General features: G+C 44.7%; 1 protein-coding gene across 1 annotated transcript in view; it reads left to right on the top strand.

Moving 5' to 3' along the window:
* The window catches only part of INTS3 (integrator complex subunit 3), a 39,284-nt gene that overhangs the window by 1,516 nt on the left and 17,336 nt on the right, over positions 1–20,432 (top strand). Inside the window, exons 2-7 of the mRNA NM_001193087.1 lie at positions 9,361–9,444; positions 10,294–10,377; positions 15,056–15,169; positions 15,365–15,449; positions 16,783–16,849; positions 19,091–19,235. Of these exons, the coding sequence (NP_001180016.1) occupies positions 9,361–9,444; positions 10,294–10,377; positions 15,056–15,169; positions 15,365–15,449; positions 16,783–16,849; positions 19,091–19,235 (579 nt within the window). The remainder of the gene's footprint in view (positions 1–9,360; positions 9,445–10,293; positions 10,378–15,055; positions 15,170–15,364; positions 15,450–16,782; positions 16,850–19,090; positions 19,236–20,432) is intronic.

Genomic DNA, 20,432 nt, shown 5'->3' with positions numbered 1-20,432 from the left:
CCAGTATTCTTGCCTGGAAAATCCCATGGACAGAGGAGCCCGGTAGGCTACTGTCCATGGGGTCGCAAAGAGTCGGACACGACTGAGCGACTTCACTTCACTTCACTTCATACATGAAGAGACATACTTAGGAATATGAGACTGAGAAGTGTGACATGATGGCTGGATTGTTTGTAAGACCTAATACATTCAACTCAGTGGTTATCCGGGGACGGGACGAGTAAATTTTTAGGCTCTTCACGGGCAATTTCCCTGCTTCTGACTTTGTCACGGCTCTTGATCAGATGTTAGAGGGTGGTCAAGCAGATAGGTGGAATTCATACTGTAAGTTTGAAGGAATGTTGGTTCAGATGCAGGATGGCAGAACACATACAAAAAGGAGCTTTGTGAATCAAGAAGCACCTGGACAGCAACCTTGTGGGTTATCCATCAAATATGTCTGTTCATAGACACACTTTCCATCATGCTTCTCCCTTGTAATTCTGTATGAGATGAATCAGAGTTTGTCTTCTGTTGTTATCAGCTAAGGTAAATCCAATTAGGAACATAAAAAATGCTTCTATTTTTTGAGTGCTACCTGTTGCACTAACAAGGCAGCTAACAGTGCTAAAAGTAATGTATTCCTGAAACAAATACAAATGACTGCCAGAATTGCCTGGCATTTTAAATTATCTACATGTTTAGAAATGACCACTGTCATTGTCAAAGTATTTATTGAGCCCTGGGTTCTAGCACTAGAGCTCTAGAATTGTAGCAAGAAAATCATCGATTACCTTTGATCACTGCAGCAGTTGGGTGGAGGGGAAAAGACCCCAAGGGTAGTGAAACCCTTGTTTATTTCCCACCCTGATTGCCGGAAGGGTCATCCTGTTCTAATTTGTACCACAGCATCCTATTCCTTGAGGAGTGACATGTTTGCTAGCAAGTGAAATAATATGGCAAAAGGGGATCTCATAAGGGATGAAGCATTTATTTTCTTGCTCTTTTGGACTGTCTGAGAGTGAACTTTCAGCTGTTTCCAGAAAGAAGGGGGAGGGAAGGTCTCCTTTTTTTCTTGATATCCTTTGTGCTTTAGATGTTTCTCAGCTTGTCTTGGCCTTCCTCCTTTCCTTCTATGCCCTTTGTCCTTTGCATCTGAATTTTCCAACATGCCTTACCAGTTTCTAACCTCGTGTGTGGCTCGCACTAGATCAGAGTGACTAAGGTTAAGACTTACTGGCTTCTTCTCTGGGTCTTGTCACGCATCTCCGCACTCAAAACCTAGTATTGACTGATCTCTGGTGGTTCTGGCTTGGTTGTTTGCAGCATAGTCCCACCTATTGCCCAGGAACACAGTAGGGAGACCCAAGGCCTGCCTTCCAGAGGTTATCATCTAAAGACTGAGTTAACACTCAGAAGAAAGGTAAAAACAAAAACCCAGTGAGGGTTGCAAAGAGACCAGAGTCAGCTGGACGTGATGAGGAAAGGCCCTTCGAGGCCTGGAGTGTGAAGTGCTGGTGAGGAGCATCACAGGCAGGGGCTGTGACCCTTCTACCCAAGGGACCATGTGTCGTATCCTTTCTTCTCTTTGGCCCTGTTCTTTTCTTTGAATGGGGAATTCTTGCCTATCCCCATCCATATTTGAGGAATGAGATAAAAATAGTGCCAAAGATTGGAGGCCATTAGAACACGTAGCTTCTAATTTCACAAGCCTTCAAAGCTCCTGGTCGACCACTCCTCTGCGGAGAAGGACCCTGTCCACTTTGAAGCAAGGCTAAAGGCAGGGGCTGTGGCTCAAACAAGCTGGAACCTCCTCTTAAGCTCTGGACAGGTCTCAGTTTTGCATTTGGTTAGAGGTATGTCCCTTCTAGGTTTTCTCCAAGGCGCATCCAGTCTGTGAAGATTCTCCAGGGAATGGGCTTTGAGTCATTTCTGATTTTTTTCCCCTTAAATCCTCATTTCACTTACAAGTGACTCGGTTGTAGAATACTTGGAACCCAGTTTGTTCAGTAACCCTGTACTAATGTGAGTCCTTAGGGATTTTGTAGATCAGATCATATCTTTTCCTTAAGCCTTTGAATTTTAGTCTCCGAAGGCCACTGACTTCCCATAAGGGGACAGTATTTAAGTATTTATTATTGTTATTGTTTAGTCACTAAGTCATGTCCAACTCTGTGACCCCATAGATTATACCCCTTCAGGCTCTTCTGTTCATGGAATCCCCAGGCAAGAATAGTGGAGTGGGCTGCCATGTCCTCCTCCAAGGGGTCTTCCCAACCCAGGGATCAAACCTGAGTCTCCTGCTTGGCAGGCGGATTCTTTACCATGAACAGCCTGGGACGCCATTAAATAATATAATTTTTAGCAAACTGTATGTTACCTGGAGGAAGGAGGAGACACTGAGAGGTTAGAGCAATCCTCAGACTTTATAGGCTCCAGCTTCAGGTATATACTCGCAAACTAGAAGGCCTCCCTGCTTTCCACCCGCTCTCCATCTACTGCTACTGTCATGGAAACCATGGTAAGGTAGTCTTAGTACTAGAAAAATTATTTTAGAAGCTCCTAGAGGTGGTAAATATTTACTAAACTCTCTGAGGTGCTGTCGTGAAGGGCTTACTCTGAACGGTCATTCTGCCAGCAGTTGTTGGCAACTTCATGTGTGGTTCCGTCTTTACTGAGGGCCTCGGTTGTCCAGGGGAAGCAGGGGTACAATCTAGTAAGATTGTAGGGATCTGGCTTTCTACAGCCCTCTGTGGAGGTGTGGTCCTCCAGTCACTCTGAATGATTTGTAATTAGTTCACTCATCTCTGTTTGGAAAAGAAATTTCTGTAGTTCAAGAAGAGCAGTATCCTTTATATGTTTCTATTGCCTGGGAAGAACTGACCCTCATATTTGTTTCCTCATTGCTTTTATTCACCCATCCAAATTCTGGACTCTCCCATTTTCTACATCCTTAGTTAGGCCTCCCTGTTGCAAGATGCCAGTTTTCTTTCTTGACTCGGCAGTGACCCATAGAAATGAGTCAGACCTCTGAGTGGAGCTTAGATACCGAGGAGGGGCCTAGAGAAACGTGGTTCAGTGCAAGGGCTCTGTGTTACATCACTGGGAGGAACTAGGCCGGCCGTCCAGCTTTGCTCCCGGATCTTGGTGCAGGGTCCATCTGTCAGGCCTTCTCCCCTCTCCTGTACTCTTTCCTCTTCTCTCACAGAAGGCAAAAGTAGGAGAGGAAGCTTTTCAGCCTGGTTAGGGATTTACCAATGTCCTGTGTAGGGCTCAGTTTTCAGGAGTCTCTGAGGACATGCCATTAAAAGCAGTGGCACGGAGCACTGAAGGGGGGTCTGGTCCTCATGGATTCAGTTGTGTGATCGCTGAGCTGCTTCACAGATGGAATAGAGTCTGATTCAACTGAGGCTATATGCTAGGTGCTTTCACGTATGTTAACCTTGTTTAGTCCTCAAAGCAACCTTATATGGGCTCTGTCTCTTATTTTTTTTAGGTGAGAAAACCAGAGTATTATAAGTAAAAGGTTAAGTAAGTTTTGGTAATTTAAGTAACTCACCTAAGATTAGCCTAAGGCTTTCAAGTGGTGGAGGGATTCTCCTCTTCCTTGCTTGTCCATTGGCTCCACAGCCAGCTGCTCTTTTGACTTCTCTTGCATCTCTGTTGATTCAGCAGCAATTTCTTCCTTTTTATCACAAAGTGATGTCTAGGATTTTATGATGCTGTGCTGCTGCTTACTCACCATCTTCCTCCACTCTGAAAATGCTTGTTAACCTAGGCCGGGTAAGGAGGGTCTCCCAGAGCGCCCAGCAAGAACAGCCTAGATTTAGCAACTGGAGGAACTGATAACTGCCTTAGATGAAGAAGGATAAGACTTAAAAAGAGAAAATACAACCTGAGGTTATTTTCTTCCCTCCCTTTATCATATAGGAGCTGGACTAGGTAATGATGGATCTCAGAGATTGTGGGAGAGGTGGGTTGTGAGATTTACAGCTCAGCTCTTCATGTGATCTCACAGCTCCTTTTCACAAGTACACAGGTGCTGTTGATTAAGGCTAAGCACGCTGATGTGACCTAATTTGGAGGATAGTCAGACCTGATGTTGGACAGTGACGTTGTCAAACCTGAGCAGCTTTGGGCCTAATTTAGGTTGAATTTTTTTTGGCTCTGGGAGCTCCTTGCCTTAATACTCAGTTCTACTCTGCTCTTAGGTAGGGATGGATGTAGACAACTTCAAGATGATGGTCAAAGGAGAAACATGATGGTCTTTCATTCTAGACCTCTTTCCTATGTCCTTATTTGTCAGTAATTCTCAACAAGATGTTTTAAAAGACTTAGGAAGTAGTTTAGGTAGTTTAGGAAGAGGCTCACTGACTAATATGAGAAACACTTTGTCAATATTTTCTTTATCCTTAGTATTAAATGCTTTGAAACAGGATCTGTGACTTAAAATCTCCTTAGAATATTGAGCACATATTGTGTTACAGAGTTTGCCTTTATAATTAAGAATGGTCCTTGGTGCATGCTGGTGCTAAGTTGCTTCAGTCGTGTCCAGCTCTTTGCGACCCCTCTGGACTGTAACCTGCCAGGCTCCTCTATCCATGGGATTCTCCAGCCAAGAATACCAGAGGGGGTTGCCATGCCTTCCTCCAGGGGGTCTTCCCAATCCGACCCAGGGATCAAACCCTTCTCTTTTTTTAAAAAAAATTATTTTAATTGGAGGCTAATTACTTTACAATATTATAGTGGGTTTTGCCATACATTCACATGAATCAGCTATGGGTGTACATGTGTCCCCCATCCTGAACCCCCCTCCCACATCCCTCCCCATCCCATCCCTCAGGGTCGTCCCAGTGCACCGGGCCTGAGCGCTCTGTCTCTTGCATAGAACCTGGACTGGTGATCTATTTCACATATGGTAATATACATGTTTCAATGCTATTCTCTCAAATCATCCCACCCTCACCTTCTCTCAGAGTCCAAAAGTCTGTTCTTTGCATCTGTGTCTCTTTTGCTGTCTTGCATATAGGGTCATTGTTGCCATCTTTCTTAATTCTATATATATGCATTAATATGCTGTAACGGTGTTTTTCTTTCTGACTTCTCTCTGTATAATAGACCCCAGTTTCATCCGCCTCATTAGAACTGATTCAAATGCATTCTTTTTAATAGCTGAGTAATAGTCCTTTGTGTGTATGTACAACAGCTCTCTTATCCATTCGTCTGCTGATGGACATTTAGGTTGCTTCCATGTCCTAGCTCTTGTAAACAGTGCTGCGATGAACATTGGGGTACACGTGTCTCTTTCAACTCTAGTTTCCTCGTGAACCCTTCTGTTTTTTGTCTTCTGCATTGGCAAGCGGGTTCTTTACCACTAGCCCCACCTGGATTTTAATACAGTGCTCCTCACCTTTGTTTCACTAGAGACCCTGGAAGTTTTAGTTTGGCCTTTTGTTCTCCACTAGTTCTTTTCTTTCTTACTCTCACCTTTTTATTTTTTATTTTTTAAAGTTTAGTTTTTAAGTTTTTGGAGGGACATTTCAACCATGAAAAAGTAGAGAGAGTAGTGTAACTGCCCTGGAGCGATCACTCTGCTTCAGTGCTTACCAGTACGTGGCAGTCTTGTATCTCCCTTTATCCAGTCTCCTCTGGATTATCTTGAGGCAAATCCAAGGTATATCATTTCATCTGTAGGTATTTCATATATATGTTTATGAGAGATGGACTTTTTTATTTTTAACATAACCACAATAGCATGCCTAAAATATTAATAATTCCTCAATGTAATAAATACTCATTGTTCAAATCGACTGTTTCATAAATCCTTTTTTTTTTTTTTAAGATTTCTTTTTTCCCCTTAAGTTTCTCATGTGCTTTACTGGGTTTCTTGTTTTGGGGGGTTTTTGGGGGGGCTGTGTGGCATGGCTTGTGAGATCTTAGTTCCTGGACTAAGGCTTGTACCTGGGCCCACAAGCATCAAAACAGAGACTCCCAACCACTAGACCACCAGGGAATTCCCATAAATTCTTTTTGTAAGTGTTTTTTTTCAGATCAGTAATCAAACAAGGAGCACACATTTGTTGCATTCAGTTGACATGTCCCTTTAATTTCTTAATAACTATTTTAAAATAATTTCAAACTTATAGAAAAACTGTTAAGACATAAAACTCTAATACTCTTCTTCTGGACTTACCAGTTGTTAACATTTGCTGCATTTGCTTTTCATTTTGTATACATATTAACCTTTTGAGAATAAGTTGCAGCTGCATGCCACTTAAGATTTAAATACTTCCAGGAATATTTCCTAAGAACAGGATTCTCAGTTACATAATCCCTGTTTTATTATCTAAATTGGAACATTTAACATCAGTATGTTAATATTACTTACAGTACATATTTACATTTTACCAGTTGTCCCAATAATGTCCATTATAGCAGCCCAGAATCACACATTGAATTTAGGTGTACTATCTCTTTTATTCTTAGTCCTTCCCCTTAAATACTTTAACAGGCCAGTTATTTTATAGAATCTCTCAATTTGGGTTATCTGAAATTTCAGCTGTCAGTTTGTCTCGTTACTCGGGATATTAACTCCGATTGCTTGGTTAAAATGTTATCCTCCAGAATTCCCTTCAGTTATTTTCTCTTTAATTAAGAAGTATTTTGAGCGTATGTGACTATATACTCTTGTGAAAGTTTCACCTCTAGTTTTAGCGTTAATGATACTTCCCTGAACCAGTTATGCTTCCATCATTCCTTCTGTGTTTTCAGTTGGCATTCCACTGTAAGGAAGAGCTTTCCCTTCTTTCTTTGTCATGTGTGTATATATCAGCGTGGTTTTGTGAGTCCTTATTCTGTTCAAGGAGTTGTCATTTTAAGTCTTTTTTTTTTTTTGGCCTGCCACATGGATTGTGGGATCTTAGTTCTCCAACCAGGGATAAAACCCAGGCCCTGGTAGTAAAAGCGCCAAGTCCTAACCCCTGGACCACCAGAGAATTCACTTAAGCCTCGTCTAATACATGAGGTTCCCCTTCCCTGCTTTTCCCCTTGCAGTTTATTTATTTATTTTTTTCCCCTTGCAGTTTAAATGTTAAAGAAACCAGGAAGCCTGTCATGGTTTACACTTTCTGGATTTTGCTGATTATACCCCCATGGTGACTTGACTTGTAAACTGGTAGTTAGGTCTAGAGATGTGGTGTTCAGTCGCTCAGTTGTGTCTGACTCTTTGTGATCCCATGGACTGCAGTACGCCAGGCTACCCTGTCCTTTAATATCTCCCGGAGTTTGCACAAACTCATATCCATTGAGTCAGTGGTGCCATCCAACCATCTCATCCTCTGTCACTCCTTCTCCCTTTGCCTTCAGTCTTTCTCAGCATCAGGGTCTTTTCCAGTGAGTCGGCTCTTCACATCAGATGGCCAAAGTATTGGAGCTTCAGCTTCAGCATCAGCCTTTCCAATAAATATGATTTCCTTTAGGATTGACTGGTTTTATCTCCTTGCTGTCCAAGGGACTCTCAAGAATCTTCTCCAACACCACAGTTCAAAAGCATCAATTCTTCAGCGCTCAGCCTTCTTTATGGTCCAACTCTAACATTGGTATATGATTACTGGAAAAACCATAGCTTTGACTATACAGACCTTTGTCTGTAAAGTGATGTCTCTGCTTTTTAATACACTGTCTAGGTTTGTTACAGCTTTCCTTCCAAAGAGCAAACATCTTTTTAATTTCATGGCTGCAGTCACTGGCCACAGCAATTTTGGAGCCCAAGGAAAGAAAATCTGTCCCTGCTTCCACTTTTTCCCCTTTTGTTTGCCATAAAGTAATGGGACCAGAAGCCAGGATCTTGCTGTTTATCATGTTGAGTTTCAAGCAAGCTTTTCATATTCCTTTTTCACCCTCATTAAGAGGCTCTTTAGTTCCTCTTCACTTTCTGTCATTAGAGTGGTAGTATCTGCATATCAGAGGTTGTTACTTCTCCTGGCAGTCTTGACTCCACTTTGTGATTCATCCAGCCCAGCATTTCACATGATGTACTCTGTACAGAAGTTAAATAAGCAGAGTGACAGTATGCACCCTTGTCATACTCCTTTCTCAATTTTGAACCAATCAGTTCTTCCCTGTCCAGTTCTAACTTGCTTCTTGACCTCCTATAAGTTTCTGAGGAGACAGGTCAGGTGGTCTGGTATGCCCATCTCTTGAAGAATTTTCCAGTTTATTGTGATCCACACAGTCAAAGGCTTTAGCATAGTCAGTGAAGCAGAAGTAGATGTTTTTCTGGAATTCCTTTGCTGCTTCTGTGATCCAATGGATGTTGGCAATTTGATCTCTGGTTCCTATGCCTTATCTAAATCCAGCTTGTATATCTGAAAGTTCTTGGTTCACATACTGTTGAAGCCTAGCTTGGAGAATTTTGAGCGTTACCTTGCTAGCCTGTGAAATAAGTGCAATTGTGCCTTAGTTTGAACATTCTTTGGCATTGCCCTTCCTGGGGATTAGAATGGAAATCGACCTTTTCCAGTCCTGTGGCCACTGCTGAGTTTTCCAAATTTGCTGGCTTATTGAGTGCAGCACTTTAACAGCATCACCTTTTAGGATTTGAAATAGCTCAGCTGGAATTCCATCACCTCCATAACTTTGTTTGTAGTAATGCTTCCTAAAGCCCACTTGACTTCACACTCTAGAGCCAGGATATCTGGCTCTAGATGAATGATCACTCCATTGTGGTTATCCTGGTCATTAAGGCATTTTTTGTATGGTTCTTCTATGTGTTCTTATCACTTTTTCTTAATCTTTTCTGCTTCTGTTAGGTCCTTACTGTTTCTGTTCTTTATCATGCCCATCATTGCATGAAATGTTCCCTTGATATCTCCAGTTTTCTTGAAGAGATCTCTAGTCTTTCCCATTCTATTGTTCTGTTCTGTTTCTTTGCATTGTTCATTGAAGAAGATCTTACTGTCTCTCCTTGCTCTTCTCTGGAACTCTGCATTCAGTTGGGTATATCTTTCCCATTTTCTCTTGCCTTTTGCTTTTCTTTTCTCAGCTATTTGTAAAGCCTCCTCAGACAACCACTTTTGCCTTCTTGAATTTCTTTTTCTTTGGGATGATTTTGATCACTGCCTCCTGTACAATGTTACAAACCTCTGTCCATAGTTCTCTAGGCGCTGTTTATCAGATCTAATCCCAATGAATAAATCTATTCATCACCTCCACTGTATAATCATAAGGGATTTGATTTAGGTCATACCTGAATGGCCTAGTGGTTTTCTCTACTTTGGAGATGTGACGTGATTTAAATTTTTAAAAAGCTTTTTTGGGACCAGAAATATGTCATAGGTGATGGTATGAAGGCTTCTAAATTTTTTTCTCACCCCTTCACAGAGATTGGAAAGATGTATGAGTATTGTGACATCGATGACTACTGGTGTCTCAGAGAGAGAGGCCAATGATGCCCTCAATGCCTATGTGAGTATAATACTCTCTTTGAACCCATTTCTGCTTCTTTGAAAGCTTTTAGACATAATCAGAAAGATTGGAAAGACTTCAGTGTTTAGGAGCTAGGGGTTGAAGCTAATGTCTTGGTTTGCTGAACCAGGCTTCCCAACTCCTCTCTGTCTTTCCTAATCTGGGAGTCGCATCTCTTGGAGCCTTGAAAGTGAAAGTGAAGTTGCTCAGTTGTGTCCAACTCTTTGCGACCCCATGGACTGTAGCCTACGAGGTTCCTCCATCCATGGAATTTTCCAGGCAAGGGTACTGGAGTGGGTTGCTTTAGGCATCATTAAATAACAACTTTAAAAAAATAACTTACAGTTCTCCAGTGGCTAATTTTCTTTATAAATCATCCTCACATATTTGATCTTTTACATTTCTGAGGTTGAAGGATTTAAAGTAATACATGGAAAGGACTTAGAGTAATTTCTGGCACACAGTAAATGTTCAATAAATATTTATTGTTAGTAATTGTTCTTATTATGTCTTCACCTTACACATACCCAGGGGTTCAGTGATTTGCCCAAAGTCTTGACTATGTTTCTTTGCGGCTCCCTCTCTACTAAAGGCTGTTAAGGTGTGGAGTAGGGTTTTCCCCCCCATTTCAAACACTTTATTTTCTGCCTCTGGCCTTCATCAAGCCTTGGAGAAAGCAGTATGGATCCATCCTTTCTCTCCACCTCTCTCCTAAAACAGATGCCCATCACTTTTAGCTGATGATTCTCCTTTGCAGGTTACTCAAGAGTCCCAAGTTTTCTGGGAGCAACTGTGCTTAAGAACTTTTCTCTTGAGTGACAGCTAGTTTTTTCTTTCCTCTTATCCCAGGTATGCAAAGGCCCCCCGCAACATGAGGAAATCTGCCTGGGCCTCTTCACCCTTGTCCTTACTGAACCAGCCCAAGCCCAGAAGGTAAGACTCCCTACTCTGGCCCCATATTCCCTTCTCAGATACGACCTGAGAGAATGGTGGAACTTTGGTTTAACTGGTTTAGTATCAGACCCTTGGACCAGGGCTGGATCATCTTATTCTCCAAATATAGTTACAACTCCCTTTTCACTTAGTAAATGGGTCACTTTCTTACTAAAGTCCTTCCTTTCTCTTCAGATCCTGAAGGTAAAAGGCAAGAAAATGCAGTTGTGAGAGTGAAAAGGGATTTAAAGAGTTTTAAATTGTAGATTTTTGAGTCAGGGCCGAAAGAGTTGGGATTTAATCCAGAGACTGTGCTGGTCTTTGTTGCTGCCCACAGGCTTTCTCTAGTCGTAGACAAGGGGGTACCCTCTAGTTGTGGCACATGGGCTTAGTTGCCCTGAGGCATGTGGAATCTTCTGGACCAAGGGTCGAACCCATATCCCCTGCATCGGCAGGCAGATTCTTCACCACTGGACCACCAGGGAAGTCCTAGAAAGCTTAACGTTAGGTGATGGCCATAATAATGTAGTGATTAAGAGAAGACAAATACACTGGAGTCAGACTTCGGGAGGAATACTGTATGAAAACTAGTCTGGAGTGCTTCACAAATGGAAGAGTCTCTTTTATGTATTGATATTAATAGAATGGTTTAAGAGAGATCCTTCCTTGAGGTGAGGGACTGAGCAGGATGTTCTCTTTGGACTCCATTGTTTCTATAATAAAGTAGCAAAATCCTGTCTTTTGCCTCTCTGGATTTCCACTTTCTGTGTCCTTGAGTCTTGCGTGATGGTTTAGAGACACTTGTTCTATCTGGCATTAACTGCATGACACTAACAGAGAAGAGCTTGGTGTGGGGGAATTCAGTTTAATCCTTGCCCCTTCCTTGAACAAAGGGAGTGGGAAAGGAAACAGTCATGCTGTGTCCAGCATTGTGTTCGGCTCTATCCGAACATTTAATCTTCTCAGAAAGCCCATGTGAAACTGGCAGCTTTGTTCCCTTCCCCCAACTGCTCTCAGTGTACTTATAAGAAACCTGGAGGTTGTTTGCTCAAGGAGAACCAAGGGAACAGCATTCTCAGGGACAAGGACAGGATGCCCATGGTCCCCTGGCTTAGCTGCTTGCGGTCATGGCAAACCTGGGGTGAGGGTAGGTGGTAGGGCAGCGAGTATTGACAAGTCCCTGGTTTCCCAGGCCATTTCTGGGCTGGGACATTGTTGGGTTAAGTTGGCGTTTCATTTTCATAGCAAGTTTATCATTGAGAACCTTAAAGACAAATGAACATCTCCAGTTTGGTGGTGTTGTTAATCAGTAATGTGATCCACCCCAGCCTCGCAGTTTTAAAGAAAGTGTTGACAAAGATGGGGGTGAAGGGTTGGGGTTAAGGTTTAGTTTTCTCTCATGTGAGTTTTTATACATACAATTAAAACCTTATTTAGTCATCTCAGTGCAGATTCGTCTTGCCCACTGGTTTTATTTGTGTTTCAGGTGAGATCTGAATCAGCTAGGGTAAATCAGTAAATCTCAGTGAAGAGGGCAGGGCCCCATGGTATTTCTACCTCTTTGCCTGACCAGTCAGTGGGAGGTCACAGGGCTCTGCATTATAAAAGCTTATTATGTCATGAATTCGGCCACCCAGCCATGACAAGGCACTAGAGCACCTTGTCTTCTTTTTGCCCCATGAGCGTGGCCCAGGCCCTCTCCTTGGGTCTTGTTGGTTGACAGGGTTGGTTGCATCAGTTATTTTCACACGCTGAAGGCTTCCCAGCACATCCCCTACCTAGGAGCCTCTTCAGACAAAGCGGGGAGACTGGGAATTAGGAGAATACAGTTTTAGGCAAATGAGGAACTATCAGGTATGACTCATTCAGAGGCCTTGAGCCAGATCAGAGAGTGGTGGAAGAATCTGCCCCATCTCCTAGTACTTTATCCTTCTTCCTAAACAGGTGATTGTCTTACAGAATACTCTGTCCTGCAGAAGTTGTGGGTGGGTGTAACTGATAACTGATCCCAACACATTGTTTTAGGCTTCAGTTTAAACCAAGGGGAGTGTTTCCTAAGGATTTACTTGGAGTTAATTCTGTCTCTGGAACAGAAACTTAGTTAAGGAAAGAGCTGTCAGGTGTTGGCGGAGAGTGGAATATAGGTGGGGTGGATTTTGTTCCAGATCTACCTTCCTAACTTGCAGCCTTGTGTTTATATTCTCTGAGTTTATTTCCTATTTGATGTCCAAACTGAATCGCTGGGAGCAGGCCAGGCTGGGGGACTGCCGTGTGGTGGGAGGCTAAGTTGAAGGCCTTAACTTCTGCTCCGGTTCTAGTAGTCAGGGGATAAAGGTGATAGGAAAGGATTTAACACTGATGCCAAGGTCCTTCGTCACCAAAGATACAACACCAGGCCCTGGCAGTTCTTGGTTCAGGTACTTCTCTCGGCAGATGGCTCTAGAAAGAAAGTTGAGGGCTGTGAGGGCCGAGGCTGGAACATCACTGTTCCCGGCACAGGACAGGTATCCTACCTCAGCACCATCCTGTCACCTTTCCTCTCTTTTGGGACCCTCTGTTTCCCACTGAGTCTTTCCACCCATCTACTTATCTTCCAAGCCAGTCAGCACACTGGCACAGAGTTTGGAGAGACAACTGGCACCATCAAGAATATGATATGATGTGATCCTCCTGGTGCCCGGCTGCATGCATTACCAGCAGTTGTGGTTAATAAGGTCCCAGATGGAGCTTGGAATTAGGCAGCCAGAACCTACTTGCTTTGTCTGACCCTGCGTCTCCTGAGGGGCTGTCCTTCCCTGTCAGGGTCTCTTCTGCATCTCTGGGATTTCTGCTTTCCTTTGAATAGAAGGAAACAGCTCCTCGCTTATTAGTTGTGTCTCTGTCTTTGGCCTGACATAGGTCTCCCTTCTGCCTCTGCATCCCTCATCCTCTGCCCATCCTGTGACTCACTCCTCTAGGGAAGGCTCCAGGGCTGAACCACATTTACTGACGAGCAAGTTGGCAGTAGTTCACTGGCTTCTCTTACCTCTTGTTCCCTTGCTTGTACTTTTGATCTCCCAGCCCTCCCTCTGGCAGATGGAGTCAGAGGATAATCAAATTCTCCTTTGAGTATGAAAAGTTTATGGCACATGGGGGAATCTCTAAGTATTTGTATTTTCATTGGAATGCTTGTTTTGACTTAAGGATAATAGAAGAAGTGGAAGTAGGATAGCTAATCTCTTAGGAGTCCCTAGACACACCAAGTCCAGGGAGCAGCTGGTCTTGAGGATTACTTCTCTTTTTCTCCTTTTTAAAAAAAATTTTTATATTTTTTAAATTTTTTGGCCATGCCACACAGCATGTAGGATCTTAGTTCCCAGACCAAGGATCAAACCTGCACCCCCTGCATTGGAAGCTCCGAGTCTTAACCACTGGACGGACCGCCAGGGAAGTCCCGGAGTACTTCTCTTTTGAACACTTAGGATGAACAAGTTTAGGAATGTAGTAGTCTAAAAGCCACTGTGAGCTCTTAACCTCCATCCCCAGCAGCCTCTTCTCCTTTTAGTTATTTCTGACGATAGTGTCAGGATGATTAAGAGCTTGGAATCCAGAGTTGGACTGCTGGGATTTGAATCTTCCTCTTATCCCTAATGTAATCTGGCGCAAATTACTTTAACCTCTCTGTTCCTGTTTCCTCATCTATAAAAACAGAGATGATAATAAATAGGGTGACTATGTGATTCGGATGCAGCAAGTAGAATATAAAGTTTTCGCACAATGCCAATGCATGTTCCCTGTTATAATTGCTATTATTATTAATGCTGTCCTTGCCACTGGCCATCCGAGGTTGTGAGATACTGCCTATCTATAATTTTGCCCTTTGTGCCGAGACCCTGACAGCATAGAACCCAGCAGGCTGAGGAGGTTGCTAATGAGGTCCCCTAAGGTAGTCCTCCAGGAGTCTGGTCTCTTTAGAGAGACAGGGTGAGAGAAACAGGAGCTCTCAGAGGAAATTGGCATGCATTCCCTTACCTCCCCCAGAGTTAGATGTGCTAAAGGACCCCTCCTTCTTCAATACTTGGTGGAAGTAAAGGGCAGCCTGGAGAAAAGAAGAAAGATGCTTCGTTAAGGAAGTTCGGTTTGGGTCTGCCCTTTCTTTCCGGGATCCTGGTCCATGGATCCTCTTTCCTTAATACTCCTAGCCCTTTGTTTCATCTGGCTGTGTCAATACAAGTCTAAAAATCTCTTTGAGATCCTTTCCGGCCTGTTCAACCAAACCCATTCTGCAGTGACCTTTTACTGGCAGATGAAAAGCAGATGGCCTCCACCTGGTTTTGCTCAGCTGGTGGCTTCAAACAGTGTGACGCTTCCCAAGGAGGGAGGTAAGGGGACAGGGATCCTTTCTTAGCAGGCTTTTCTGTCTTACTAGAATAACTCAGTCCCTTATCCCCACCCTGAATGACAGAGCAAGGGATAGATTTGGGATGGTGGAGCCTATGAAAGGTTTGTGGAAAGTCTTTCCAGAGTGGAAAGTCTTGTGTTTTGGTCGTTGAATGGTAAGCATGCCTTCTAGAGCAGAAAATTTTTCACTGCCACTTGTATCCCATTGGTAGAGGCTAGGGGGCAGGGGGCCCCCTGTGAGTGGGATCAGGAGCCTATCCTTAGCTTGCTGGCTGCTCACAAACCTCACTTCTTACAGTGTTACCGGGACTTGGCTCTGGTGAGTCGTGACGGCATGAATATTGTTCTGAATAAAATCAACCAGATACTCATGGAGAAGTACTTGAAGTTGCAGGATACCTGCCGTACTCAGGTAAGGCCAGAAAGAAAAGAGAGATCCAGCTCAGAGACATAACAGAAAATGGATCCTCTCCTAAGGGGAAGGGAAGGAGGAATCGGGGGTAACACACCTCTGTCCTTGTACACCTAACTTATAAAATGACTGGATTAGACCCTTTCTCAAATTTACAGGCCCTTCTCTTCATATGTCTTTTTCTCTCTCCTTTAGTTGGTGTGGTTGGTACGGGAACTAGTGAAGAGTGGGGTTCTGGGAGCCGATGGTGTTTGCATGACATTCATGAAGCAGATTGCTGGTGAGTTGGATGGCAAGAGCATAAAGAAGAAAGAAGTATGCACTATGCCTAAGTCCAGGCAGTGGAGAATGATTGAGTGCCTAAGGGACTTGATTCCTGGACTGTTTATGTTCTTTCCTTTTGACCCAGGCATCTTCTGGCCACGTATGTTCCACAAAGAAATTGAAAAGTTACAGGGGGCCTTTTGGAGCAATAAGTCTTGCCTCATTTTCCTTCCTGCCAAACTTGAGGCCTGATAGAGAATATTTAGCCTGTTGTTGGCCTACTGTAACCAGTCCTCACTCTGGGGTTTCGTGGCCTATTGGATCAGGAAGAATCTGGAAGGAATGGGGGAGAAGTAAGGGTAAAATAATTGGTTCTCATCTCACTGTACTTTCAGAGCCCCCGACATCTTCTCTGGCTCCACCTCAATGTCCTAAACACTTAGGCCCAGTTTGAGGGACAAACTATGTCACAGAACAGACCCTGACATTTAGGCTTCGTTATCTTCAGAGACATCTGTCTGAACCACTGATTATCCAAGAGTCCTGCCCCTGCTGCTTCTCTTCCCAAGATTACATGTGTTTGTGCAAATATGACCCTGTCTCTCTACCTCACCATTGCTCCTCGGTTCTTTGCTTCCTCTTCAGGATTTTATACAACAGTGATACTCCTGTGTATAAACCTTAATCTACGTGATGTGTGACTCTGTAAATTGAATTTTTACATTAGGACCTGGGGCAAGGCATAGCGTTGTTGTGCTGGCTATTTTTATCTGTTCTCCTGGCACTTTCTTCCCTGTTTGGCACTCCTAGTCCCCACTTCTGATCCTATGATTTTGATCTGGCATTACTGCTTGTTTAATTCTGCCCCAGGAAGTTTCATAGCAAGCACTCGAGACTGTGATACCTGGAGACCAAAAGCCTTTGGCCTGTCTTGAGCTGAACACAGGATTTGGGACATCCAGTGGCTGGACTGCAGCTGTTGCTTGCCTCCTGGACTTGTCAGGCCCTATTTGAAATGTCATCTGTTCTTTCCAGCTGTGGGCTTTTCATATCTCCTTCCCAGACATTCCCTTTTAGGGGTCAAAGTAATCCCACTGCAACCCCCTGTCTGTGGAAAGTAGCAGCTCTGATTTCTGGAAAAACCCCAAACCTTCCCTTCCCGTCTCTCTGGAGGCAAAGAGGGAAATTGTAAAGCCTGACAAAACAAAGACAGTTTTTTCAGCCCTCAGAGCATCAGGGATGGGATAACAGTCAGGGATGGAGCAGTAAGAAGGAGAAGGAGTGTGCTGGCTGAGCTGAGTCACTAATCAGAGCCATTCTGACTCTCTGTTTTCTCCCCCTTTGATCAGGTGGGGATGTTACGGCAAAAAACATCTGGTTGGCAGAGAGTGTTCTGGATATCCTGATGGAGCAGAGGTAGAGTCTGTCGTGAAGGGGGGGCAAGAGCTGGATGCGGCCACACTGGGTATGGGACGCAAGGGTGTGTGAGGAGCTTTTAGTGGCCCGAGAGCACCATAGGTTAGAGGCGGTGAGGTGGGGGAGGGAGCAGCCACGTACTGGTGGCAAGAGACGGAATTAATGCTGTGCTGTGGCCCAGGGATGAAGGAGTGGGAAAGAAGGTTTTTACTAAAATACCTCAGAGCCCAGGAAAAACTCATTTCATCTGATAAGGGTTTATTTTTGATCCAGACCTCCATGGAATGTTTATCTTTGGCGGGAGGTAAGGGAGAATGAACTCAGCAGAGTGGGGCCAGCCAACTACCCAGGCCTGGCAGGTACCCCTGTTCTCCCTTCCAAGACTGTCCATCCTACCCATGCCCTCCTTTTGTTGACGTGGCACAGGGGGTGGTGAGCATGAGGAGGTCACTGAGGCCATTGGTGCGGAGGGCATGAGATCCCTTCTCCATCAAAGTAAAGGACCAGAAAGGTTGAGGGCTGTTGCATATTTGAGCTTGTTTGGGTGTGAGGCCTACCTCTTGGTCCTGTGGCCTCACTCTTTCTGTTGCGTGATTTCAGAGTCTGTTCCTGGGAGAGGACACCACAGTAGTCACATGATTGAGACGGCTGATAGTCTCTGTATTTCCAGTGGTTTAGAAGAATGGACCTCAGCCCTTCACACTTGTGAAAGAGATGGCTGTGTTCTGTGCGCTGCGGAACGGGAGAGCTGTGCCAGCCCTGCCGGCCAGTGCCACCTAGTGCCCCGGGCCTGGATGTGCAGCCGCAGGTGCGGTGGCAGCACATGCTCCATCATTGGTACCAGCGCACAGCACATGAGCTCCTAGCAGTTTCTTATCAGATCTCTGTTTGTCTTAAGTCACTGGGCCTTCCTAACATCCTGGGTCAGAGGGTTTCACTTTGATCTTTCTCTTCATTACCCCATCCCATGTCTCAGATACATTTATCACCTCGACTAGCAATCTTCCTAAGAAGTGGTTTTTCTAATTTTGTTCCTGGTGCCGGATACCTTCTGTTCCCATACCTTAAAGCAGAATTTTTCTCATTTGGGCAGTCAGAGCACAGTCTTACTGTACAGGTGTCAGATAACTGCCCTACCTTTTCTCCTGCCCTCCAAAAAACTTGCATCGTTTAATGCACATGAATCCTTAGAACTTTAAAACTGTCCTCTTTCACACCTTCTTTCCCACTCCTTCCCAGGTCTTCTTAGGGGTGTGGAATTAAAAGCTAACAGGTCGGGGAGGGGGACCCACCCGTGGCTTTGGCTGCTGCTTTTACTCTGTGAAAGGAGAAGGCCAGAGTCTATTAATTAGGTGGCTTGAGGCCACCTTTTCCGGAATCAGGATGTTGCCTGGTTGGATTAATTAAACTCCCCATCTTTTTCCTCTGGTTCCCTGTCTTCCAGCAGGGGTGCTAAAACACTTACAAACTGCTTGTTTAGGGGAGACAGCTCCCCAGTTTTGGTGATTTGAGCCAGCGTTGGAGTCTTTGAATCTCCCTACAGTTTCTTAGTACTCCTCTTCAAGCAACAGCAATTTCTTAGTACTCCTCTTCAAGCAAAAGCAATTCTTCCATTACCCCCTTTTCTCCAGGAAATGTCTAAAACTCCTAGTAAAATAGGCTTTGCCATCCAAAATCATGTTCTTCTCTTCAGATTATGATTTAAGGCAGGTGACTCATTGACTGGGAGTGGGATCAGTGGCCAGAACAAATCAGGGGAACATTTGTAATGTGCTGGGCTGGTAATGACAAGCACACCCAGTGTGTTCTGAAATCTCCGCGGTCCTGAAAGGGTCTTGGTAATCCCCAGAGGTCCTTGGGCTGAACTTTAAGAACTGCAGGCTGTGTCCCTTGTGCCTCTTTCAGGCTTAGTGCACGGTAGGCAGTCTGTTAATGTTTGAATGACTGAGTCAACAAACTTATTTTATTAGAAGTTAAGTACTTACGGGTAGAGATTGCTTTCATTTAGCACTTATCTTTATTGGGCACCTGGTAGAGTGAGAGGAAGTTGTCCCCACCTTAGCCAGTTAATAGTCCAAGATAGATAACGACAGCACGAGTGAGCAATTAAGGAACCAGAAACTTACTCCCAGTGCTAATCATCAGCCATTTCCCAGGCACTGGAGCCAAGTGTGGGGGTAAATTGGGTGGGTCTAGATGGAGCGCAGGTGCCCATGTCTTCAGTGTCTTCCCTCCCTGTAGGGAATGGGTACTGAAGAGCAGCATCCTCATTGCCATGGCTGTTTACACATACCTCCGCCTCATCGTCGACCACCACGGGACTGCCCAGCTCCAGGCCCTGAGGCAGAAGGAGGTGGACTTCTGCATCTCACTGCTTCGGGAGCGGGTGAGGACAAAAAACCCGTAGGAAAGTGAGACCCAGAAAGGGATACCTCTCGTCAGTTCTCTGGTGACCTGGGGCCAGAGATGGTGGTGGAGACTGAAGGTGGTTCAAGGTCTGCTGTTTTTTCATCACTGTAAGACAGATGAGGCTAGCAGGGTGGAGAAATCAGTGTGGAGCAGCCCTAGTTCCTGTGATGGCAGAAGATGAGATGGTGGTTGGGTGGCATCACTGATTCAATGGACACGCACTTGGGTGAACCGTGGGAGATGGTGAGGGACAGGAAGGCCTGGTTTGCTGCAGTGCGTGGAGTCACAAAGAGCTGGACACAACTTAGGGACTAAACAACAACAAAGCCCCAGTTACTGGAACGCTGTTGGTTACACTGGCATCCTGGGGACTTCCCTGGTCAGCTTCACGGGCGCTGTCACACAGCACGTCCCAGACAGAAGCTGTCTTGTGTTTCCACTGCTACGTTATCCCCACCCGCCCCCTGCCTGCCGGGGTAACTGCCGTGGTCACGTGGGATAGTGAATTGTCCACTGTCAGCTCTCCCAGGAGAGGCAGATCCTAGAGTTAAAGCTGTCTAACGCAGTAGCCACTAGCCACGTGTCACAATATAAGCTAAAATAAATTGACATTAGGGACTCCCTGGCAGTCCAGCGGTTTGGACTCTCTGCTCCCGGTGCAGGAGTCATGGGTTCAGTCCCTGGTTGGGGAACTTGGGCCACACATGCTGCACAGTGTGGCCAGGAACAAAAAAGCACACACACACATTGTAATTAGATAAAATTTTAAATTCAGTTCCTTAGTTGAATTAGACACGTTTCAAGTGCTCATTTGCCACATCTGGCAAATGGGTATCCTTCTGACAGCACAACTAGAGGTGCTGTCATTACCACAGAGAGTTCTGTTGGACCAAGCAAGTCCTGGGTAAGGTGTCTGGAGCTCAACTTACCAGCCCTAGCCTTTTGGAATGTTTGTGTTCCTTGACCTGGACTGAAACCATTCTAGGAGGAGAGGGCCACAGATTAACATGACAGCAGTTTCCAGCAACCTCTCCTCCTCGATTTCGGTCCCCAACTTCAGCTCTCTTGCCCTTGAACAGCTTGGAGCCAATCCCTTGGTTCCAGAAAAAATTGTGTAATCCATTCGACCCCTTTCCTCCCCTCCCTGTAACATATTGTTCCTTCCTCCCTGCAG

The sequence above is a fragment of the Bos taurus genome, chromosome 3 (genome assembly GCF_002263795.3).
Source record: "Bos taurus isolate L1 Dominette 01449 registration number 42190680 breed Hereford chromosome 3, ARS-UCD2.0, whole genome shotgun sequence".
Taxonomy (NCBI): Eukaryota; Metazoa; Chordata; class Mammalia; order Artiodactyla; family Bovidae; genus Bos; species Bos taurus.
This window is presented reverse-complemented; position numbering and strand designations above follow the sequence as displayed.